A 25,934-nucleotide genomic window follows, 5' to 3' on the forward strand; every position below is an offset into this window, starting at 1 on the left:
CAGCACTGTCCTCAGTGTGACACAGAACTTGGAGATCCTTTGTCCTGCCAGCAAACACAGTGCCCTGCCCAAGGTTACTGTGCCCCTAAAGGAAAACAGCTTCACCCTGTGATGTGGCCAAGTTCCCATTTAACTGACGTCAGCACTCTCTGCAAATTGATAGGGGAGACCACCCTAGTCCAGTGGACAGTCTGATTGAAAGCCAGCATTTACAGACAAATATTTTCTATCTCTGTGCCTTCTAATGGTTTGAATGGGCCATTTTCTAGACACTGTGGAAGTCAGATGTGCTTATGACCTGTATGTGTGTACATCTGGTGGTATATCACATTTTTGTTTTTCTCTTTAGGACCAGGAAGAAAACAAGGGTGCAACAAGTTGGCCTGAATTCTACATTGATCAGCTGAACTCCATGGCCGCTGTAGGTATACTTTCTGTTCTCTGACACCCAGTTTAAAATACAAGTCTGATACAAAGCACACAGTTGCACAATAAATCCACTTGAGTAAGAGCTACCAAATGTCATTATCTTTTCAACTCCATTCCAAATGCTCATTGTTGGGAAAAGGGGTAGTGGCAGGCAGGAGCGGTACTTGGCAAAATGTTTTTTTTTCCAGTATGTTTTAAATAAAATCAGAACACCCTCAAATGTGAATTTAATGTTATAAGAGGAAATCTAATTTTAAATCTGGCTTATGTTCAACTTTAACTTGCAATTGCTGTTACAATTATTTGGAGTTTAGTTATAGCAGCACTATTCTAAAAATTAATGTCACTTAAAAATAGCGCAGTGAAACTATCTTTTCATTATTCTCCTCCCATTCTCTTATTTAATGAGGGTTTGCTTAGTTCCTGGATTCTTGATTTCACTGGGCACCAAGGCACTTTTTACTCATATAAATAACAAAAAGCGCATGGTATAAGTGGTGTTATGAGAAGGCATGATGATAATAACAGCGCCCACTGAGATGTCCTTGGGAATGTATTTTGGTACATCTATTTTTGGTTGAATCGTTGCTTAAAATGCATTCTCAGTGTCTAAAATATGCGTTCTGATCGCGTGGACGTCTCTGTTATGTCAGCGTTCTGAGCAGCTCGAGGAGCCAGGTACTGGTCCTTACTGAGATACACCGCAGAAGACAAGTCAGGAACCTTTGAGCCTCAGTAACTGAATCCCGTTTCTGTTGCCGTAGTGGAACACGGCCTTTGCCTCAGTGGACTCACTCATGAGTTTAAGAGTCAACCTGTTAAATTCAGCTTTGAGTTCAGGTGATAGCTGCCATAGTGCTTTTCGCTACCTCTTTCTTTCTTGCCTTCCCCAGAGTCCTTATGAATAATTAATTTCTTTTCACTTAAAGCAAACATTTTGCTGCTGCTGCAGAAGTTTAAAACTGACTGGAACACGTGAATCATTCACACTTCTGCTAAACTTTCAGAGAGGCCTTGGCTTTTGGCAACTTCTTCTTTTCTAGCCTCTCCTTTGAAGATGCTGCTTCTGCTGTCACACCATGAATAATAAACAGCCTGGTAAATGTGAACAGAGCTGTATAACTTATAGAGGCTTTGGCCCCAAGAGTTTCTAGTCTAAAAGCACAGCAGAAAATAACCACCATATCCTCCTTATACAAGGTGTCCTACACATTGGAGATGATGAAGAGGGGGTGATTTGTACGTTTGTATGACTGTGTTAGCAGAATGTGAGGACCGCCGGGGATTTTCTATGCTTCCGTCTAAACCATAATCGTGTAGAGCCATTTACATTTCCTGCATGTGAAGGTTATTTTTCTGAATTCTTGTTCCTTGCTGTTAGGGGATAAAGGCAGACTCTCTTTCTAATTAAGTCAGCATTGTTTGATATCTGACAAGGGCAGTGAAGCTTCTTTGTTAATGAATTCACTTCTTTAAATGGAGAAGCACTAAACACTATGGATTTTTCCTTTCTTCAAATTTCAGGGCTGTGGGTTAATTTGTCCTCACCCGACTTAACCCATGCCTTGTTGGGAGTCGGCCCGGCTCCCTTCCTCCTCTGGGGCGTCTGTGACAAACCCGTCTGTGACCCTCCTCCAGGAGCCACCTTTGTCCATCCAGTTCCTTGGACAGCCCTTGGCTGCATTCACCACATTCACAAGTTGTGCACATTGTAATTATATTTGCTTCCGAATCCAATGTCCTTTCCAAGAGAATCTCAGGGCTATTAAATTGTCAGGCACTTCGCTGTTCTTTATGTGTTAAACACCTAACAAAGCTTTCTAATGTTCCTTCAAGGTCCCAGCCAGCATCTTTGCAGGGTTAAAGGTAAAAGGCATTAACAGTTCGTGAATTAAGGAGACCTGGGAACTACTGTGTGCATAAAGCGATAAGGAGGCCTGATGAGACTGGAAAGTGCAGAATTTTCTGTTTTTTTCACCATGCATGTTGCCACCGCCTCCTCCCATAGTTCTGGCTAACCTCTCTGATAACTGTGGTAGAAATCCTCAGACACTGTCCCTAGGGATTGGAAAGGCACACAGTTCCTTCAGATCCTTTTATGGCCTGGCAGCTGGACTCTGGCTCTGCACTTAGGAAATTGTTGAAGGGGCATTTGTCCATTGTCATCATCCATTGTCTTCAGCATCAGTAGCAACTGCTGCTAGTGAGTGTGGGTCATGTGATAAGCAGTATAACAGGCACTTTACATGTTGTTTTAAAGGCTTACAAGCACCCTGCATTCTAAGTGCTATTTATAGATCTGGAGTCTGAGATCAGAGAAAGGTTACTTTGCCCAAGGTCATCCAATTAGGAAGTGGTACAGCTGGAATTTAAACCTATCCATTCCTGAGCTCAAAGACTCCTTTCCAATTTGCCTCTCACTAACTTGGGTTGAAAACCTGTAAAAGAGGCCTGGTAATCCCCCCCCCCTGCCCCCAGACTTTCTGAACTGGGGCAGGCATCTGTTTTCTTTAAGGGACAGGCTTCGAGTGATAAACAGTCCAGGTCAAGGACTGCAGCACTTACTGGTGTGTGAAGCTGTTTGTGGAACAAGTTCAGTTACTTACGTAAGCCTCCTAACAAGAATGCTTTATTCTTAAAGGACCCCTGAGTGATCTGTTAAAGAGTGAAAAAGAGCAATAAAAGAGTCCAGCCCCACAGGGTTCCGGGAGGACCTGGGCCTTCCTTGTGTGTGACTTCTCTGTGCACTCAGGAAGGAAGGATGGGAAATGAAATTCAGTGTGCTGAGCCCGCTGACTTAGTGATTTCACACCAATGAAATGTTCCAAACCAGCGCTTGGCCCCAGACTCGCAGACTGGAATGGTTTCTGTGCCTCATCTGTGCCCTTCCCTCGGCCCTGCATGTTCCAGTGCATGCTCTAGCAGCTTCGCCCAGAACATCCTCTGCCAGGGGTGTTTACCCACCTCTCATGGGAGCAGGGATTTATTAAGTGCACAGAGCACCCAAAGAGGGTCACAGGCCTGTCTTGCATGTGCCAAGGTGCCTACTTGGTGTTTGGTATAGCAGCCATTTTCAGAAATGTAGGCACATCCCCTTTTTCCACAAAAAATTGCAAATGAAGCCTTCCTCCTAAATGTGAAGCTTGAAATCTTGACTTTCCATAAGTTATTTTATTTTGAAAAGTCACATTAGAATGTTAGATTCATCTACATATCCTCAGTTTTTCTCAATACAGTAAATAATCTTAGATTTATATCTCATATAAAAAAGAGTATATTGTCTTTTGTTTTGAGAGGAAAATAATGGTCCTTATATTGGGAAGAGAAAGTCCAATTTAGCTTCCTTGACTTTTCATAAAACTCTGAAGTCTACTAGGGAGAAATTCATTATAGCCTGCTTTTATATAGAGGTTCCATCTTCTTCAAGGTTGTTAAGATAAATACATGCATCTTCTCTTAGTATTAGTGAACCACAAGAAAAAATGTGAGTAGTCTTTGGGGATAGTTTTGTGTGATTAAGCTTAGGAACAAGGAGTGATGTTCATAAAAGGCTTGATTCTGAGCTGCAGATTCAAAGTGATTGCTTAAGAGGCTAGAGTTCAGCTGTGCCATAGGAGATTAAATGTACTTGGCTGTATTTGTGCTCAATTTTCCAGGGGACGGGTCCACAGAGCTGTGAAGGAATTCATTGGCTATTTCTGCTCATGGCTTCTTCCCCGACCACCCTCTGGTGACAGCTGTCCAGACGCATCACCAGCCAGAGGACAGCTTTAGCAGAAACAATCACAGTTTAAAAAACAAGGCTCCACTGATTTTTTATTTCAGTTGCCATAAATGATACTGATACATTTGTTTGCTTTGGGCTTTACTCCCCTAATTATGAAGTCAAAGTAAGGCTTCAGTTAACATCTAGTTACTTAATGCTGATACTACAAACTGGGGGAAAAACGGAGTAAAGTCCCCCCACCCCCTTGGTGATTTGTGGTGCTGAAAGAAAGGGAGAGACTGCATCATTGTGGCACACTGGATAAGAGCTAAACATTTATTTTTCAGCACCCCAGTCTGTTCCCCAATTGTGCATTTTATCAGAATTGGTGACAGTAAAAAAACTGATAAACAAGCATGTGTTCAAGGGACCGGTGCTCGCGAGGGCAGAGGCACCTGGGGCCACACACTGGGGATACTTTTAGTACAGATAGCTGATCATGGGGTGAAAGGGATGGAAGAGACTTTTTAACAAGTTTATAAGCCTTACAAGCGTTTGTAACTTTACAATATCAACCGAGATTTGCTTCCTTAGAGCCTCGTTCTTCCCCGTGAGGTCCACAACCCCGCAGCATCGGCACTGCACGGAAACTGGTTAGAAGTGCAGCACGTTAGGCTTCACCCTCCGGCACCTCGGCGGAGCCTGTGCTTCCACAAGATGCCCAGGTGACTCGTGTCCACATTAAAGTTGGGACGCACTGCTCTAGCAGCCTCTTAGGCGCATGCGCGCGAGCACCTGCTCCAGTGCCCTCCGTATCCTGATTTCCAAGGGACGTTGAGTCATTTCTAAAACTTAAATGTTTCCTCTGAAGGAATTGTCCATCTTAGTATCAGGTCCAATTTAATTCTTCCTTTAAAAAATAATTTATTAACGAAAAATCGTAAAAGGTTACACTTTTCATCTGAGGAATGAGAGAAATAGGGTGGCAGGATTGCTGCCCACTTGAGTTTGATAGTGTGAAAACGAAACTTTAATTACCCAAGATGTTATAATTAACTACAGGTTCATTCTTCTTTCTACCAAATACAAATAGTGATATCTTTATCAGAGTGTAGTCACACAAACACTTGGACAACTTAACCTCTACTGATTTCTAAACATTTCCTTAAAGCCTTGTTTAAAATTTGAAAGAACTTTTAGTAGAGATAACAAATCTGTAGAATTATTGGTGCTTTGGCTGTACATTTTGACTTGTTGTAAATCTTTGTTCTGGATTTATTATTTATTTGTATACATGTAACCCGTGGGTTTGTCTTGCTTGTCCCATAATTAAAACATAAAATTGGAAGAAGTAACTTCAGTTTTCTTTGCACAGAGAAAATCTCTGCTGGCGTTAGAGAAAGAAGAAGAGGAAGAGAGAAGTAAAACTATAGAGAGTTTGAAGACAGCACTAAGGACAAAACCAATGAGGTAATTTTTTTTCCTGGGTAGCATATACCATTTGTCTCTTTCCTTTTTACTTTCTTCTCTATTCTTCCTTCCTCCCTTTTCTTACTTATCTTTTTTTCTCCCCATAATAGTCAAACTTTTGAGGAAGTCTTAAATTAAAAGCATGCAATTGAACCATGGCTGAAATGCTTTAATCATTGAACATTCAATAAATTGATTTTCTTTAATGAAAATATATGCGAATAGCCATTAAAATGGCTAAAATTTAAAAAGACAGAGACTAACAAGTGTTGGTGTGGATGTGGAGAAACTGCCGCCCTCATCAGTTGCTGGTGGGAATGAAAAATGGTGCAGCCACTTTGGAAGACAGTTGGGCAGTTTCTCAGAATGTTAAACACAGTGTTGCCACATGACCCAACAATTGGACTCCTCAACACGTGGCCAAGGGAAATGCAAAAAGTATCCTGCACAAGTCTTGTATGCAAATATCCATATCAGGGTCATTCAGAATAGAAAATAAGGTGAAACAACCCAAATTCTATCACCCGATGAATAAATACAACAATATGATAAATCCATACAGTGGTTTACTCAGCCATAAAAAAAAATGGAGTACTGGTACACCCTACAGCATAAATGAACCTTGAAAATATTTGTGCAAACTGAAGGAAGCCAGACACAAAGAACTACATACTGTAATATTCCATTTATAGAAAATGTCCAGAAAATGCCAGTGCATAGACACAGAAAGATTAGTGATTGCCTGGGTTGGACATGAAGGGGAAATAGTATTTGGGGATAATTAAATTGACAACTATTCTAAAATCACATAGTGGCAATGGTTGCACAACTCTGAATACATTAAAAAATCACAAAATTGATTATACATTGGAAGTATGAATTGTATGGCATTTGAATTATATCTCAAAAACACTTATAAAAAAGAGGGTACACAATTGGTTTCTACTGTGTGCCTCCCACACCTTCATTTTTCATTAATGCCAATAAGGTTTGGTGGGATTTGGGGCTTATTGGGACATTCCATTAGCTCAAGTGCTGTGAATGAAGCCAACTGGTTGAACCAGCGTGGCTATACCTGGGTCATGTAGTTGGGTGAAAGGCTGGAAAATAAAGATTTCTTTCTTGTATTTGACTATAAAATGCTAACTAAGAAAAACCTCCCGATTCATCGAAAATGTTGTGTAGTTAGATAACAGAGGTCGTCTAGCCTACCCTAACTAGGTGAGTGTCTCCCTCCATGGGTGTGTTCCACATCCTCAGCTACTAGCGGGCACCCAAGGCTGAATACGTTTGGAAATTTCTAGGGTAGTCAGATAAACAGGTTAGGTTACTTCTGAACTTTTCAGGGGCTTAACATGCAAGTGTACATTGTGAATGATTCTTGTTGATTGACTACAGTAAATAAACACCATAAATATCAATAAAATTAATACATAGTGATAAAGTATTGCACTTATTTGTTTTATATATTTAGATTTCTGTATAGCATGCCATACAAATAAAGGGTTTTGCTACAAAACCTTAGGATACAGATTATCATTTGTTTGGCAAGCAAATACCCTGGAGTTGAAGGGTTCTCTCTGACGCTCACTGATACGGGACCTGCCTGCCTCAGTGGGCCTCACATGGGGGCTGGATGCTACAGCAACACAGCACCAGCAGATAACAACCTAGGGAAAATGTTCTGAGTGCCTTCTTCTGGCTTTCTGTGCTTATATGTCCTGTTAATTGGTTCTTTGTGTTAGTTGAGATCTGTTTACCTCAAACAGAGATTTTTTTACCCCCACACTTCTGGTTAGACCTGACCATCGGGTCTGTGCCGAGGAAGAGGCCAGGGATTAAGAAGACTTCCATCACTGTAAGCCTTTCGGTACTTTAGGAACTGCATCTTCTTCCTTTCTCCTGTTCGGCACCTCCTAAACTTTTCCATTAAGGGTTCATTAAGGGCTAATACAAAATTCCAAAGAGACTGCAGTCTGATACATTTTAACCTCATTCTGACAGGTTTGTAACCAGATTCATCGACTTGGATGGCCTGTCATGTATTCTCAACTTTCTAAAGACCATGGACTACGAGACCTCAGAGTCTCGCATACATACCTCTCTCATTGGATGTATCAAAGCGCTAATGAACAACTCTCAAGGTCGGGCTCATGTCCTGGCGCATTCTGAGAGTATTAATGTCATTGCTCAGAGTCTGAGCACAGAGAACATTAAAACGAAGGTGGCTGTGCTGGAAATCTTGGGCGCCGTGTGCCTGGTTCCCGGGGGCCACAAGAAGGTTCTGCAGGCCATGCTTCACTATCAGAAGTATGCCAGTGAAAGGACCCGCTTCCAGGTGAGTGGGTTCCCTCTCCGCTGCTGGTCCCACCCCTCTGACAGGTGCCTTTGCTGGCACTGAGCAGGGAGCTTAACTCGAGATTTCCCTTGGTGGTAACAGCTCACGGTGCCATGTCAAGCATTTCTTTCCTCTTAGGTTTTGGTACCAGAGAGTAGAGTATGCCTTCTGTAGTTGATCATCCTGGGGTTTGGGATGAACTGAGCTAGAAAACATGGCCCTGCTTCCTACACGCTGTAGAGCGCACATTGTCTGAACCTACTAAGTGGGGTGTCCCCTGAAAATGTTACAGGTTGCCACTCTTAATTTGGGATCATTATAAATAGTGCGCTTGTGTCACTACATTATACTCACACATAAGAAGCAAGCAGAGTTAACGAAGCACAGTCTTTTGTACTTTGTTTACAAGCATATATTGTAAACTTACATATAGTATTAAGAATTTTGAAAACGTTTTGGGGCCTCATTTTTTTAAAGTGGTTTCCTGTGGATCAGTATAATTCTAAGTACCCACAAGATTTCAAAATTTCTGAGTATTAAAAGATTAATAAAATGAATGTAAGGTTAGTAATGATTCACTGCTCTTCTTTAATGTTTGTATCCTTGGTAGACATTAATTAACGACTTGGATAAAAGCACGGGGCGGTATCGAGATGAAGTGAGTCTGAAGACCGCCATCATGTCCTTCATCAACGCAGTGCTCAGTCAAGGCGCGGGAGTGGTAAGAATCTTTTATATCACAGTGTACAACATGTATTATTAAAGAATATTCATTTAAAAAGATTGCTGACCGTGGCCCTGGCTGGTGTGGCTCAGTGGGTCAGACTTTGAACTGAAAGGTCACCACCGGTTTAATTTCTGGTTGGGACATATGTCTGGTTTGCAGGTTCAGTCCCAGTTGGGGGTGCACAAGAAGCAACCCATCGATGTTTCACTCCCTGTCTGTCTCCCTCCCTTCCCCTCTCTCTAAAAATAAATAAATAAAATATTTAAAAACAAACAACAACAAAACCCAGGAGACCTGGGAGGTTTCCAGGTCTCCTGCCTAGCATCACTGATATACTTGGTCCAGGGCAGGGCCTGAAAATTTGCATTAAAAGAAAAGATTACTGACTGTGTAATCTAAAAAGCATAAATATGTTTTTTCTTACCCTTTTACTTTCAGGAAAGTTTGGATTTTAGACTTCATCTTCGCTATGAATTTCTGATGTTAGGAATTCAACCTGTAATAGATAAATTGAGGGAACATGAAAATTCAACATTAGACAGGTAAGTCAGATCTGAGACAGTTCATGCTTCTCCCCCATGTGTAATTCCACTCCAGGAACTACTTGTAACATGTCTGTAACATCAGGTGCTTGCACCAGAATGTTAATCCAGCTAATGGTGTTTATGATACTAAGACTTGATGAAAGAAGTCACATTTTGTGTGGAGAACTTAGTGTGGGTTTTGGCACTAGCCCTAAATCCATATCCCAGACTTGGTTCCTACATTCCTGTTGTTTGAGGGGTGCTCCACTTTTCATGTCTTCTTTTTAATTGTCTTTCAGGCATTTAGATTTTTTTGAAATGCTCCGAAACGAAGATGAACTAGAATTTGCCAAAAGATTCGAGCTGGTACGTAATGCTTACAGTCAGCCTGACTCTCCTCATCAGCTCAGGGGCTTTCCCCGTGGTAACACGTGTTGTGGAGTGGTGTGACCCAGGGCACCCTCAGAGTTCTGTTGTGCTACCTCCGTGGCAGGATGAGCTTCCGTTTGCCTTTGATTGGCCCACCTTGCATTGTGGGAACCAAGGAACTTGGGTGTTTGACTTAGACTTCTTTTTCCTATGAAATAGGTTCACATAGACACAAAAAGTGCGACTCAGATGTTTGAGCTGACCAGGAAGAGGCTGACTCATAGTGAAGCTTACCCTCACTTCATGTCCATCCTGCACCACTGCCTCCAGATGCCTTGTGAGTGTTCGTGACCCTTATCCTTGAATGTTCGGGTGTCTTCCAAAGGGCCCCGTCTTCTGAACAGTGCTGGTGAGGTTGGGTGCACACCAGGATTTCACACCTTGGTCTTGCTGCAGCCAGCCTATGGGGTGTTGGGAAGTTCTCAAAATGAAATGATGTAACTTACAATGATTTTATAAATTATAGTGGTTTTATAAGTAATAATGATTTAAAAAATAAATATATGCCTTACAACACATTCAGAAAGGTGTAGAAAGTTCCTCTCAATCAAATACATGATGATTACAGGTTTGAATCCCAGAAACGTTGGGAAGCAGAGGTACAGATGTTAACACATCTCTGGGTCTGTCACTGGGTCTCCAGGTGACCGCTGTTGAAAAATTAGTCATTCTAGTTTAGAAATGATCTGAAGTCTCTTCTACCCTTGTTTTCTTTTTTAGACAAGAGAAGTGGCAACACTGTTCAGTACTGGCTGCTGCTGGATAGAATCATACAGCAGATAGTTATCCAAAATGACAAAGGACAGGACCCTGACTCCACACCTTTGGAAAACTTTAATATTAAGAATGTTGTACGGATGTAAGTTTCTTCTTATTTTGCTCTCTCTAGGATAATAGTGGCAGTGTAAGACATTCATTTTAATCCTACTTTAAAATAGCAGCTGGGAGAACTGAAATGTTTTAGAGGTCAAATACGAGTCTTTTACATACACATGTATTATATCTAAGTATCATGTGGATTTTAATGGGCTTCCAGCATGCTGAAGGTTTTCTCTGAAGTAGGCTATTTTCGTACCTAGAGAGTGTACATTTAGCAGTGGTCTTTCTAACTTTTTGTAATAAATGCCCCTTTAACTGTTACACAGGCTGGTTAATGAAAATGAAGTTAAGCAGTGGAAAGAACAAGCAGAAAAAATGAGAAAAGGTACGTGAGGAGGCCCTGACCAGAAAGGAGACCGCAGTGTTGGTTACCGGACAACTGACTCTACTTTCTGTATATTTCAGAAATTTACATCGATGCCTCTCATTAACTGTAGTGCATACAACTTTCTTTTTCTTGTCCTAAGGGCATTTTCTACTGATTTTTTTTTTGAGTTAAGTTACTTTAGTTTCCCAAATATTTTACCCTTTTACTCAATATTCGTTAAGTCAGATATTCTTTATTATCAACCTTCCCAAACCATCCCCCACTCCATAATTGCTCTTTCAAGCATACTGAATTTTAAGAAATGTAATAAGGAACACCAGGGATTACCCAGCATTCTAAAAGAAAAACACAGGGCACTTGGTTTCGGCAGCCCAGTTCTTCATGTGACTGTACATTTGGCACCGGTTACAAAAGAAGAAAGCATGCAGAGGCTCACTGACCATTATAGAGACGTGTGTTACGAAACATTAACAAACCAGCTATTGGGGGGGTATTTGGAAATGTCTTTGATGTTAACACAGAGCATCGAATGACAGGAAGGGCATTGGTACCCATCACTGTGCCAGCCGCTCACAGAATGGATATAACTTTCTCCCCTCCTTCAAAATCTCAGCAAATTAAAGTTGGCCCCTGTGAGAAAACAGTCATACTCTGTAAAATTCTTCTCTGGAAGCTTCAAGTGGCAAAGTTGTATTAAAGAGGGCACGTGCTGATGAATCCGTCAGAGGGTGGAGGCTGTGAGGAGACAGGAAGTTCCGTGGGCCTGAGAGGTGGAGAATGTCTGAGGAGAATTCCTTCTAGTGCAGCGCACTCTTTGCTGCATAAAAGCTTAGCAAATGGGTGTCCTCCGTGGAGAGAATCCTTGAGGCTGGCAAACGGGTGCCATTTGTGGGGAGCTTCCCAAACCTGGCATTACATCAGAAGTAGGAGCACTTGAAAACCACACATCCGCAAGCCCAGGCCTACAGAGGAGACTTCCCAGGATGAGGTCCGGGGGTCCTGAGAGGTGGCTCTCTCAGGTGATTCTGAGGCAAGGCCAGATTTGTTAATGGCTGGTGACGGGAAGTCAAGTGTCATAGCTGTCAGAGAGGAATGAAGTGGAGATAGAAGAAAGAAAAAAGGAAACACTGAGGCAGCGATCGGGTGGGTCTCTGATTATACACACGGTAGCAGTGGCAAAAGTTACCTTCTGAAGGTAATGGTTACCTTCAGTCCGCAGCTGGTAAAAATCCAAGGATTTTAGTGTCTTGAACCCTTCTCTGCAAACTCTGATTTCGGAAGACTCAGAAGAGTGAAGTAAGAGACAGAGAAAGCAACACATTTTAAATGTGTTCTCAAATTCAGGCATAGAGACAAATTCTGTATATCTCTGCCCCAGTGGGTTATATCTCTAGTCGGTTTATTGATGTAAAAAGAATAGGAATTGGGGCCAAGTATTTGAAATCAAGATCTTCAGCCTCAACTTCATTAGTCCAATTTTCCAAAGCTCATCATTCTCATTAGCACTTAGAATCAGCAGGCATGTTGGCAGTGTAAATAAGCATTATCACTAAATTGGATGCTTTGTTCCATTATAGCAGAATTGGGGAAGTCAGTTAAACTGCTTATGAGAGCTAATATTTTTCCCCATATTATGGTGATTTCATAAGATATTCAATACTGAAGCAATAACATTTGCTTTCATAAGTGTTAAGAATTGTTTGCCAGAGGCATAAAATTCTTCAAGTTCAAGTAGCTTTCTGGGAGGATGGGAGAAATGACTGCTGTGGAACAAACACTGGGTCTGGTAGCAGCATTTCCTCACAGTGCAAGATCCTCCCTTTCAGCCCCTCCGCTAGTCGGACATATGCCAGAAAACCTAGTTAATAAGCCCTGGAACTCTCTCCTCATTTCTAATTCGTGAAAAGAAGCCCTTTTAATATTCGTTTTCCCTAGTGTAGATAACAGGCCATTTCTATGACAGGATTCTGAATTAATTACCCAACAGGAACCATTTTCCTCCACAAGAACTGTGACTCTAGGGGTCTCTTCTTCCGTCTTGTACAAACGTAGTTAATAAAGTTGCCCATCTGAAGCCCCCTTGAAGTACAAACACCATTGAACCCACAAGTCACTCCCCTTGACGGAGAAGAGCAATAATATTTACCCAATAAAGAGCCTCACAATCCTCAGTCAATTTTCTTTTTAGAGAAAATGCTTCAGCTTTGAAGAGCCCCTTGTTTTCATGTCTGATTGTTTTCATGTGCAGAGCACAATGAGCTACAACAGAAATTGGAAAAGAAAGAGAGAGAATGTGACGCCAAGACCCAAGAGAAGGAGGAGATGATGCAGACCTTAAACAAAATGAAAGAGAAGCTTGAAAAGGAGACCACTGAGCATAAGCAAGTCAAGCAGCAGGTGGCGGATCTCACGGCCCAGCTCCACGAGCTCAGCAGGGTGAGGACCAAGGGCAGCCTGGAGCCCCTCACCCTTAAGTGGCCAGCCCCTCACTGGGGGGAATAAAACCTGAGTCGTCTCCTGATTTCTCACGATGGTTGGGAGACTCGCTCCCTCTGCTATCACATAGGTTGGGCAGCAGAGGCAGTATGAGCCAGGGGAGGGTGTTTTGAAATGTTAATACAGATCCTCTAATACAGAGCAAGGTTAAAATGAAAACCAAACTGGATGATGGTTCAAGAAGTGAGAAGCATGGGAACACTTTGCAAACAAGCACTAGAGTGTCAGATACAAAGATCTGACCCAATAGAGTCCACCAAGGCCTAGAAGGTCTGTTTTACTTAGTGTTCCTCAAAACCCACATTCTCAGAGGTGTGACTTTCTGTATAATTTTGGGCAAAGCATCAGACTCTCAAAACCATCCAGTGAATTTACTCCTTCCATTGATCTTCTCTTTTCCTATTTTATCTCTGCAGAGGGCCGTCTGTGCTTCAGTTCCAGGGGGGCCCTCACCTGGGGCCCCAGGGGGACCCTTTCCTTCCTCTGTGCCAGGATCTCTCCTTCCTCCCCCGCCACCCCCACCTCTACCAGGGGGAGTGCTTCCTCCTCCACCCCCACCCCTCCCTCCTGGCGGTCCTCCTCCTCCCCCCGGACCCCCTCCCCTAGGGGGAGTCATGCCACCTCCCGGGGCTCCACTGGGTCTGACACTGAAGAAGAAAAACATTCCTCAACCCACCAATGCCCTGAAGTCCTTCAACTGGTCTAAGCTGCCCGAGGTAAGCCATTCGTTCGGTGCGCCCTCTGAGGGATGGCACCAGCAGCTCGCCGTGCTGGCACAGAAGGGGGGAGTGGCCCTGGCTGTTAAGTGATGTCATCTTCTAGTATGGGCTTGGGATTCTCACCAGCTCAGATATTTAAGTGATACATGTTCAGAAATAAATGACACGTCATTTGAAGCCAGCTCACTTTGAGCATCTGGCGGAATAAAAAATTGGGAATAGCAGCATTTGAATAACCATGTCTGTTTTTGTGTGTAACTGTAAACCCTAGCACTTATGAACTTAATGTTTGCAGAACAAACTGGAAGGAACTGTATGGACTGAAATCGATGATACAAAAGTCTTCAAAATTCTAGATCTCGAAGACCTGGAGCGAACTTTCTCTGCCTACCAAAGACAGCAGGTAACAGCATGTGCCCTCCAGATGGTGCAGAAGGAAAAACATGTCTCTGTGCCTGGTCCCTGGGCCATCTGCCAGAACCATGACACGATAGGCATCTTAGTTCTCGGCTGTTCGGTCTGCCCCGGCATGTTCCTGCAAAGCAGCATGGCGTATGTGTCCACACGTGTGTGCCTGTCAGTGTGTGGGTGTGCAGACATGTTGAAGGGGTATATGTATATATATATATATATATATGCTTCTTGTTAGGGAGCTTCATACCCTGCTGTGTGTCTAAGACCTTGTCTCCATTGGCAGAAGTTCGGTATATTATTATCATAAGTGCTTAGTCAAAATAGTGTTTATTTCTGAAGCCATTGTAGTTTATCTGACTTTTAAAATATATACATATCAAATGGTTATTGTCAGAAGTGGGCTTTGTTTCAAATAGATGGATCCTTTAGCAGTATGGGGGTTGGTAAAGGACTAAACTCTGGCAGCTAGCTAGAACCCAGAGAGAAGTTTGTACTGTGTCGTGACCATGACTGACTCCGAAGGGGTCTGGGAAGGCCGAGGAAGTGCACTGAGGGCAGCGATCCCGATGGGGCCAGTGAGAGCGTGTGACCCAGCGATTGCCGACATGGCCAGTCAGTGTCATGGGTGAGCCTTCCCCACATCTGTGACACCTCTCACCCCTTGAGAGGGCATCTTAGTAGGACCTCTTGAGGGTGGACCAGAAGAGGTCACGGCAAGGTGGCTAGGTTCAGAGGGTTTTGGAAGAACAAGGGAAAGGTGGAGTGGGATCTGGAAAGGGAAACATGAAGTCCCAAGTGTGAGAAGGATGACTGTAGGAGAGGAAAGGTGAGGAGAGCAGAGTAGGTCTTAAATAGGAGGAACGCATCCTCAGGAACGCATCTTCAGCGCTCCTCCGAGTCTGATTAGGTTTGGCCTGGTTCCTAAGGGAAACTCTCTCGGAACAGAACTGCTCAGCACCAGGGCAGAAGATGGCGTGAGGCTGGGGGAGAAACAAGCTGAGGGCTTTTATTTTCAAAATGACCTTTGAGGCATCTCAAATTGGAAAAAAAAATGGTATGTCCTTTAGCCAGAATATTTTCACTTAGAGGGAAAGCGTCCCTGCAGTGCATTTTAGTGCTTGTTTTAGAAAAGTACAGAAGCTCAAACAGTTGCCGGTCATGGCAGCATAGCCCTAAAACAAGAGCCCTTTGCTGGGGCCGCGCAGAAGTGTGTAGGCAAACTTGTGTGGGGTCGTATGCACCATTAAGGGAAATGAAGAAGGGGAAGGTAAGACGGTAAGATGCTGTCCAGGGGGAAGCCAGACACTCTACCTTTCAAATACAGCATGTGTGCAGAGCCCTCACACAGCAGGTGTTCAGTGCAGCCTCATTCCTGATGGGCAGCAAAGGGCTTCCTCTCTCTGCTGTCGCAGGAACACATTCCTTGGGCCTTGACATGAAGCCTTAGGCCATTTTAGCTGATTTCCTGGTAAATTCAAATAATTTTGTGACCTCATTACATTCCCCATTGGTTTCCTACTTCAGTTTCAGTCCCTAAAACTGGACCATTTCACTTGCTGAAGGTGAAAGTTAGGCAAGTAAATTAAAGGAAGGGAAAACAGCAGCTATTCTAATTGATGCTATTCAAGTCTGAGTGTGTGGGTTGCATTTATTATGAAGGCAGGTGGTTGAAAGACCCAAGTTTATAAGACTCGTAATTAACTAGTTTTCAGCAGAAGGTGCAAAAGGATGCTGCCAAAATGCTCTGGGACAAATATGTGGACAGCTCTCAGAGCTCTAGGAGACAAGATTGCAGAAAGCCTGGCAACTGGGTAATTGTCTCCTAGCAACCAATCACTGTTTGAGTAAGCAGTAGTCATTCCAGTCAGGAAAGACCAGAACATTTCAGTTGTACTTAACACTAAGTAGACTGGTAAGTAGAATCATTGGTGACATTTTCAATAGCACTTCCTGGAGGAAAATTTCAACACATCTGCTCCTCTTGGTTCAAGTACGTTGCTCCTCTTGGTGCAAGAATTTGAGATGAGAACTTTTAACCCATAAATATATTTGCCAAATGAAGGAAATTTGAGCCATTTAATTAAATATACTGAATGTTAAGAGACAGAAAATCGAAAGATGCAGGCATTGTTAAGACAGAGTAAAGGAAACAGGGTAACTGTCATGGAACGTCCCCTAGTCTCGTAACTGATAACATTGTCAAACCTATGCATTTTCATTTTAGTCTTGGCAAAGTACTGTGTAATTATCACACTTGAACTGCTTTCTTTTCCACTCCCAAATGAATACTGGGAACCTATTTTTCCTATGATATCTCCTCATTATTCCCTCCATAGTTAAAAAAAAAAAAAAACTGGTCAAACTCTCTGTATGTACGTCTTCCAATTGTGGGGCTGAGTAAATTTCTTGGAGAGGAAAAGGACACACGCATGTCATTGTCTGTATGCGAGCTACAAGAGGAAGATTTTGGAGGGAAAAAAGCCTCAAATATCAGGTCAGTTTAAGTTAGGCGAACACTGATTAATGACATTTAGGAAAGATTTTATACAAATGTATGTTCATACACAAGATATGCTTCTTTGATTTGAGAAATGTATCATTAAAAATAGGACAAATATTTGCACTGTTTTGTATATGAAGTACTTCAAATGATGCAAATGTATTAAACTGTTGCACAGGCTTGCAGTGCAACTTGGAGAATAAAAGCAGAGATGACAGAAATCTTTAAAGAACCATAAGATAAACTAGCAGATGGTAATCAAAGCTGATCACCAGTTTTGACACTGAGTACGATGTGTACAGTTCCCACTTTCATCAGCCCTGAAGTTCAGTTCTCAGGGAGCTCTTATACTTATTTTTTAATTTAATCCTCACACTAGTTTTATGAAGTGAGTGTTACTCCTGTTTCACAGAAAGTAAAAAATGGCTCAGTGGTGTTTGTGTCCCAACAGGTGGCACAGTCACCTTGGGCACAGTCAGGTGTACATGTAGCTTGATTCTTAGTTTCCCGTTGTTCTGATGCCATGGTTTTATTCATTATGAAGGTCAGGTTTTGGAAAGGATTTTCTTAAACTGCAGTTTTAAGAACAAGACCATTCTTATTCAGGATTTTTTTTTTTTTTTTTTTGGTGTGGATATCAAAGGTGTACAGAGCTGATTATGTAAGCTTATGTGCCACATGAAATGGAATTTAATATTGTGCGGTTATTCCCCTGCTCACATTCCAAAAGTTCATTTGAAAGTCAGTTTCTTTAATCTCAAAACCCCTTTTTCTCATTAAAACTATATTACACAGACAGCTACAAAAGACTTAATTTTACTATATAATGTAGTGCATTACATAATAATGCTAATTCACATACAATTAGGTACTATTCATCTTGGTTCTCCAGGAAGGTTTATTTCGAGATGTTATAAATTCATTCTCCCTATCCATGTAGTTGGACAGAGGGAAATGAACTTGACATTTGCCGAAGGGGAGCCATATCTTTGTAGCAATAAATTAACAGCTCACTGTCTTCATTCCTCCTCCCTGCTCTTTGCCTGGGGACACCTGTTCTTTACAGGTTGAACTGTCAGCACATAGAAAGCCTTTCTGCTCTGATTCAGGGCACAAAGGGTAACTGCCATCTCAGGTCCACAGTCCGATCTCTCCAGCTGATATGTACTGCACAAGTCATTCTGGGGGGTCCCTTTGAAACTTTTAATGATATCTTCTGATTTTTATAAGTGGTCAAAGAATTTTTCTTATTCTTTTAACATTTTTCTTTTTTTTTTAACCATAGTTACACCTGGGGAGCTTTTATTTATTTTTTAATTGAATTTATTGGGATGGCATTGGTTAATAACATTATATAGGTTTCAGATGTACAATTCTATAATACTTCATCTGTATATTGTTTTTTATTATTTATTTATTTATTTAAATTGTTGTTCAAGTATAGTTTTGTCTTTTACTCCCATCCCAGCTCACCCCCCAATACTCCCCCCTCCCTCCCATTTCCACCCCCCCTTAGTTTTTGTCCATGTGTCCTTTATACTTGTTTCTGTAAACCCTTCCCCTTTTCCCCTGAAATTCCCTCCCCTCTCCCCTCTGGTCCCTGTCAGCCTGTTCTCTGTTTCAGTGTCTTTGGTTATATTTTGCTTGCTTGTTTGTTTTGTTGTTTAGGTTCCTGTTAAAGGTGAGATCATACGGTATTTGTCTTCCACCACCTGGCTTATTTCACTTAGCATAATGCTTTCCAGTTCCATCCATGCTGTTGCAAAGGGTAGGAGCTCCTTCTTTCTTTCTGCTGCATAGAATCCCATTGTGTAAATGTACCATAGTTTTTGGATCCATTCATTTACTGATGGGCACCTAGGTTGCTTCCAGCACTTGGCTATTGTAAATTGTGCTGCTATGAACATTGGGGTGCATAAGTTCTTTTGGATTGGTGTTTCAGGGTTCTTTGTGTATAATCCTAGCAGTGGAATTGCTGGGTCAAAAGGCAGATCCATTTTTAGTTTTCTGAGAAAATTCCATACTGTTTTCCATAGTGGTTGTACCAGTCTGCAAACATTTTTATTATTTTGTATATCTAGTTTCCACATTGAAAAAATGTGATTTAGAATATTTATTTGAGTAATCTTGGTCCTTAGCTATGATACATGAATGCCAAAGAGAAAATTGTAAATGATGGTTTTTCTTAAGACTGTAAGGCAGATGTTCTATAACTAGACTTCATGGTAAGAGTTAATCAAATGTAGAGTTTATATAAATATTAGTATATGCATTTTTCTCGAGAGGGATCCCTAGCTTTTACCAGATTTGCAAAGGAATCTCAACCTCAAAAAGATTAAGAACCATTCACGTAAGGGCTATTATTATCCAAGAAGTGTTGAGTCCTTATTTCATTGTGGAATTCTATCTATAGGAATCTATCAGTACCAGCTTCTGAAAGTGCAAGTCCCAAGTTCCTACTTACATTCCACACCCAATGCTCTACACCAAAAATCATCTGGAAAAATGAGTTATGTGGAGCCACATACAGATGATTCTGTCATGTTGGTTAGAGCCAGTTAGTGAAGAGTTTAAACTTTCAGAAAAGAATGTTAACTTACTTGAAATAGGACTGGGAACATTGTTATTTTTATCATACCCCATCCAATAAGCTTTGTGATTTCAATTAAAATGTGATGATGAAAGGACTCTTAAAGAAGAGGCATTTGCAAGGCTAACAGTGAACCAAACTCTCCCGTGGCATTCCTCATCCTCGCCTCTGGAAAGGGAAGATACATTGCTGAGCTGTTAACTGGGACACTTATTGCTGCTGATGATTACAAATGGGAGATTTTGACCAACTGCTCCTCAACTCAGCTGAAAGCAGAACAATAGGAGAAAAAAATAACTTAATCTTCAGCTTGAAATAGAAGATAGTTTTATGATAGCTTCCAGGTATTGAGCTCATAACAGGTACCATACAAAATGCTTTATATGCAACTTTATATGCAACATTTAGTCCTCACATGAACAATTGAGTTGTTAGAGACATTGAAATAAAAAACAAACTGACAGTAACCAGAGGGGTGGGGGGAGAGGATAACAGAGAAAAGGGGGAAGCGTCATCAAGAAACATGTATAAGGGACACATGGACAAAGCCAAAGGTGGGTAGGATCGAGGGTGGGAGGTGGGGGTGGCTGGGTTGGGGGGTAGTGGTGGGGGGAAATGGAGACAACTGTACATAAACTAATAATAAAACACACACACATACAACAATCTAGTTGTTGATCTCATGTTACAGACAGACTGAGAGCTGGAACATACCTAGTTATTGATAGTTGCCTGATTCCACAGCCCATTATTACACTTGGGGCAGAAATCTCAATTTCCTGATGGTGGGAACTTACAGAGATTTACCAGAGAAGTTTCATTTCTGAAGGCCAGACAGTGAGAGCCAGATCTAAATTCAACCAGCAACTTGTCTCTTTGAGTAAGAAAAGGTAGGGTAAGACCTCATGGAGTTCACGTCACCTTAGTTTTTTCTGCACTTGAAGGGAGAAACTGCTTTTACAGGGAAAGAGTTCTAAGGAGTTTCAGAGTAGAAAAATGGACAATGACAACAGGGACAAAAGAAAACTGACATCAGAGGAGAAGAAAGTTTTCGCGTGGTTATCAAACTATTTTTTAAATGCCATTCTAGAAAAGCAGTCCCTTCTTACATGGGCAGAGCCAGAGGAGGGCACTCCTGTGTTCCAGTAGAAGAATGATATGAAACAAGGCGTCCGTGTGAAGCTGGCCTGGTGGTGCTGCCAGGACCAGTGAGGCCTTGAGGAATTGGCTGAGCAAAGCTGGCTGTGCAAGCGGTTGGCCTGAAAGCTGAGGTGTGTTTTGCGCACCAAAGCTGTATTTATTCCATCATGGCAAAAATATGCAAAGAAAGCTCTAACTTTCTCATAACTCGTCAATGACTTCTTCCTCTTTTTCTTCTTCACTTAAGTCTTTTTTTTCCCCTGTGGACTATTTCAAGAAGAGGCTATTGACTTTTGCATGCTTGAAACAGCCCTGAGGCAGTTGGGACAAGGCCACCAGTGGCTGGACACCACATGAATCCCTCATTGTCTCACAATTGTACCTTCTGTCCTTTTCCTCATACCTACCTGTAGCACCTACAGGCATTGTTTGCATTCTGAGGGATACTATTACTGACCTATGTTGTTGAGCCAGTCCTCTGTCTTTTCATAATCCTTCCTTGTGACACAAGAGGACAGAGGATTACTTCCACCATAAATATATTGCTAGCAGTATATGACAATGGGAATAATTTCCTTAAGTTGATTCAATTGATTTTTTTTAACTGCAAAAGTCGTATTGAATAAATGAAGCCCAGTGGTCCTTTCAAACAGGATGTGTTGTTTCCAACCTGCGTCTTTCTGGGGTGTTTTAAGTCCTTTCTTTTCCCAATTTGATTTCCACCAGTGCAAAGGAGGCACAGCACATGCCGTCTTCTTTCTCTGCCCCGAGTGCTCGGCACCATGCCCTTTGTGTTTTCAGCCCGGCTCTCCCATCTTCATTAACTCTTATTGCCACTCCTGGGGCTATAAATCACCTCTTTTACTGTGTCACTGATTTCCTTGACTTTCACAAATTTGTTGCTGTGATTTCTGAACTGCATGTGTCTGATTTGCCTTTTCCATGCCTCTGCCATGGCTGTAGGATTTCTTTGTGAACAGTAACTCCAAACAGGTAAGTGCACTACTGCCTAAACCTTGCTTAGTGTAAACTCCTTGGATCAGTGGAAGCTGGAAACACCTTGGTTATCCCGTTTGGTTCAGATGATGTCATGCAGTATCTAGGTGATTTCACATTCGGTTTCAACTCTTAGCTGAAATCTCATCAACAGAAAAGACAGTTGTTAAGTTTGTTCACACAGTGCTTCTCGCTATAAATCCCACATTGTCTTTGTTTTCTAAATGGTTATACAATTCCAGAGCTCCTTGGTTTCCTTGCATTTCTTTAAAAGCCCTGATCCATTTTTTAAATGGATCCTGATCTCTAATAAGATCACACTTGCTATTTATCAAGTTGGTCTGTGCTTTTACCTTGATGTCCAGTTTACTCAAACTATGTCATATATACTTGTTTATGTTTCTCCATAAATTATGACTGGCCATCATTGCTTACAGCTTTCTGTACAGCAGCAGAGTGTGCAAGTAGTGTTTCACTGCTAACTCAAGTAGTCGAACTAGTGCCTCGAGCTGTCCCCTCCCTTTGAACCGTCCATCAGGGTCCAGGGTAATGGAAGGTCCCACGCAGGCCCGGGAGCTTCCTGTTGCACATGAAGACGTTTGGGGGTCTTTTTGTTCAGCTTTCTGAGTGCTCAGGATGCAAACAATTCTGGGGTAAATGTGCCCTGCGAATGGCTGGACCGGTGGTGGCAGGCCGCAGCTGATCATGATTCATAGTGACAGTTCTGTCTGCTATCCATGGGGAGGTGGGGGACAAAAGAAGGGCACCGGTCACTGATAATTTATGCACACTTAGCTTCTTCAACTTAGAAGCACTTTGTTCTTCCAGATAATGCTTTTTCAAATGTGGGTGGTCAGCTTTTCTTATTATTTGTTTTGGTCGACTAGATGGTAGTCTTTGTTTCAATTCCGCCACCTCCCTACGCTCCCCTCCACAACCACCTCAGTTTTGTTGTGTGTGCGGGAGTGGATGTGTATGTGTGTACAGAGGAACTATAAAGGAACGGTGTGCGTCTGAAGTGGCAATGCCCTGTTGGACTGTGATGCATTTCTTTCACACTCTTTGCAGAAAGAAGCAGACGCCATCGATGACACACTGAGTTCCAAACTGAAAGTCAAGGAGCTGTCGGTGATTGACGGTCGGAGGGCTCAGAACTGCAACATCCTTCTCTCGAGGTATTATGGATGTTGAGTAAACATTTCTGGTAGGACCGGTGTCTCTCTCATGTGGCTCCAAAACACATGTTTTTACCTGTTCTTTCAACCGGCCTCGGCCGAGGTGCTGTCCTTCAGACGGGCCGCTGTCGGAGGTGCGGGCAGCTGCGGTGCGCGCATCCCCGGGGGGCCCACCAGCTGCCTGCCTCCTTTCTCAGTGTCCTTTCCGTGGACTCCTCCACTTGAAAAGCAGAACGTGCCAAGTCAGAGTCTGTGTTTGTTTGCTGTCTCTCAGATAGCCTGTAAAACAGACTTTACTTTCATTTATACTTTTCAGCTTCAGAGTTATTTTGGCTGTTGAGAAACAGTGTCACAGAATTAGGGCCAATAATGAAGCCTTTTTTTTCTTATAAAATCATCTTTTTACACTTCAAGGTTATATGATTTCATACTCTTTCTGAACATTTTATGACTAAAAGAATATGTAAATCCAAACCTCGATGAAATGCTAATTTAGCTAATTCAGCCCCGTGCAGAAATCTTTCTTATGATTTGTAAACCATCACAACCTTGGAACTTGAAAAGAAGAAAGGAAATTTGGGAGCCTGGAATCTGATTGTCACTTCAGGTCATCTTGGGCATTTCAAGTAGCCTATGTGGCTCTAGTCTCTTCTCTGAAAGGGACTTTCACAGTAGGCAAAGATACCTAAAGCTTATGGGTGAAAGAAGATGTAAAGAATCCTGAACTTGGAGGCTTCAAGTGCAAGTCCCATTGGTTACATTCTAGAAAGAATGTTGCGTATGCACTGGGGCTGGTGTCAGGTGACCTCTCTTTCAGGAAGAGCAAAGAGGGAAAGTGGTCGTCCTTCGTTTTCAAATGGCCGTGGAGTAGGTTTCTTTTAACACAAAGCTGCTGCTTGGTTTTCAGCACGGAGGCTCGATCGTTAGCCAGATACATATTCCTTCAGGGACCAAGTGTTTCTCTTCGTGAAAGAGAAATTGAAGCCTGCTGGGACCCCTGAATTTTAAAGCAGCTGGTAGGGTAACGTGAACCACGCCGTTAGTTAGCCGGCCTTTCATTTCTGCCGCTGGAAGAATGGGAGCTGTGGTCGCGGCCGGCCCTGCCTTTATCTCCCCCACTCCCTCCGCCCGCCGCATGCGCAGGGCGAGGCCACTGAAGATAATCGGAGGTTCTCTTGTTTTCGTTCTGCGCTGTGTGCCCTGTTTTGTTTCAGTTTCTTTTTACAAATAGCATCCTCAACAGCAAAATAAAATTAAAATTGGGAGGAAGTTTGATTTTGATTCTAGAATTTTTTCCTGTATTTTCTAGAGGAATATTAAAAACAATTTCACAAAGGGAGACATCACTCTTGAGTTTCCGTTGTGTTTAAGTGCCCATAGGAGTATAAGTTAAATTGTGCCCCACTTCCTTACATGAAGATTATTCTCAGTACTAGTGCCAACTAGGGTAATTACGCTAGTTATAGATAAGGTTACATCTCTTGCTGGCAAATTTCCATTCCCGTAATTGAAGGAATTATTTCATATTTGTGGTATGTAACTCCCTTGTTACCTCCAAAGTGTCAGAGTCTAAAGTGACTTAGAACTTGAGTGTGTCTGAACTCTCTCTAGAAGACAGTTTTGAGGACATCCCTTGTATTTGTTAGATTATCTATTAAAATCCAGTTTAATGAATAAGTGCTACTACAGTGCCCATAATTAAAAGTTATTGTGCATAACTAAGTAAGTTTGAGTCTCAGTTGACCTAATGGTAATTGAGTTTTATTGATCAGATTCTAAAACCTTCTCTCCCACCGGGGATTCATTAACACATGCCTGTCTGCTCAGTGATCAATAGTTTTAGCTCTCCCCTCAGGCTGGCATGCCACATGTGCTGCGGTAAAGGTAGCAGAATTCAAGCAGGTTTCATTTTAATTTGCTTTTTTAATTTAGGTTTTTTAACCAGTCAGCAGTTTCCCTTGCTTTTGTTCTTCCCTTTTCATTGGCAATGCATTCCTACCCACCAAAGGAGGGAGGGGCTTCTGTGAGAGCACATTTGATACTCTTTTATTAGAGAGTTTGCCTGGCGCTCTGCCAGGTGCCATCGGATGTACTCACACTTCAGCCAGCACTGCTGCCTTGGGAAGCTCATGGCTGATTGGAGAAGAAAGATGACACAGGCAAGGTGGTGTGTGAACTGTTCAGGGGTTTGAGTGGCCTGACTGGAAGGAGACAGGAGCCCGGCCAAGTGAGAGGGGCACCGGCAGGGCTTACCAGGACAGTGGGCCTCGAAGGGCGACAACAGTTATGTGGGTGGGGGGACAGAGGCAGTGCCAGGGAGGTGTGCAGCAGGGTGAAAAGGCACCGGAGGCGCATCGGCTGCTAACAACGAGAGCCCTGGGAAGGCAGCAGACTGTTATCTCCTGGACTGAAGGAGACCAGGCAGGAGAGCCTGCGCTCCAGGCCTGGTGCCTTGGTGAGGGCACGAGTCAGCCCCGGACGGAGCCATGCCCTCCTCGCCTATAAAGTGGAGAAGATGGAAGCAGTCGCCCTGCAGTGGGCTTGTGAGGACTGGATCTGGCAAGGTGCCTCTGTGTGGTAGCTGCTCAGTCGGTGGCCTGTGTGTGTGCCCATGTGATCAGAGATTGGCAGTTTGTCTGGGAGGAGGGCACTTTGTTTTAATAAAGTTGCACATACGATATCTCAGAAGTTCACAGGATAGGCTGGAAGGGGCCAGGAACCGGAGGCAAAGGCAGCCCCGGGTGGGAGGCGCCTCTCTTGTCCAGGTGAGACTAACAAGGGACAGAGCTGAGGGAGATGAGGAAACTCTGAAGAGGACATGAGGACTGAGTCTGTGCGTGGAGACAGTGAATTAGAAACATTTCCAAGTTGGCGTCAAGATTTCTTACCATTTCACGCTTGCTCTCTTTCTTCTGTTCTGCATATTTCATTCCCAAAGGATAGCAACTCTCTCTGTTTCTTATCTTGCTGACTAGGAATTTAATACCCAGCAATGCAGTCATCACACTGAATTTCACCACAGTGAGAAGTCTGATGTTTTCCACTTTAATGAGTACATGTGTCCACAGTGTTTG

General features: G+C 42.6%; 1 protein-coding gene across 4 annotated transcripts in view; it reads left to right on the top strand.

The window, feature by feature from the left end:
• The window catches only part of DAAM1 (dishevelled associated activator of morphogenesis 1), a 151,953-nt gene that overhangs the window by 99,033 nt on the left and 26,986 nt on the right, over window positions 1-25,934 (top strand). For all 4 annotated transcript variants that reach the window (XM_053673215.1, XM_053673216.1, XM_053673217.1 and 1 more), the window contains 13 exons: window positions 350-421; window positions 5,511-5,605; window positions 7,610-7,943; window positions 8,554-8,664; window positions 9,109-9,212; window positions 9,494-9,560; window positions 9,783-9,900; window positions 10,344-10,482; window positions 10,769-10,827; window positions 13,079-13,266; window positions 13,743-14,042; window positions 14,341-14,448; window positions 22,754-22,860. In XM_053673215.1, the coding sequence (XP_053529190.1) occupies window positions 350-421; window positions 5,511-5,605; window positions 7,610-7,943; window positions 8,554-8,664; window positions 9,109-9,212; window positions 9,494-9,560; window positions 9,783-9,900; window positions 10,344-10,482; window positions 10,769-10,827; window positions 13,079-13,266; window positions 13,743-14,042; window positions 14,341-14,448; window positions 22,754-22,860 (1,802 nt within the window). The remainder of the gene's footprint in view (window positions 1-349; window positions 422-5,510; window positions 5,606-7,609; window positions 7,944-8,553; window positions 8,665-9,108; window positions 9,213-9,493; window positions 9,561-9,782; window positions 9,901-10,343; window positions 10,483-10,768; window positions 10,828-13,078; window positions 13,267-13,742; window positions 14,043-14,340; window positions 14,449-22,753; window positions 22,861-25,934) is intronic.

This window comes from Artibeus jamaicensis, unplaced genomic scaffold (assembly GCF_021234435.1).
Source record: "Artibeus jamaicensis isolate MK-2021 breed Jamaican fruit bat unplaced genomic scaffold, CSHL_Jam_final contig_851, whole genome shotgun sequence".
NCBI lineage: Eukaryota > Metazoa > Chordata > Mammalia > Chiroptera > Phyllostomidae > Artibeus > Artibeus jamaicensis.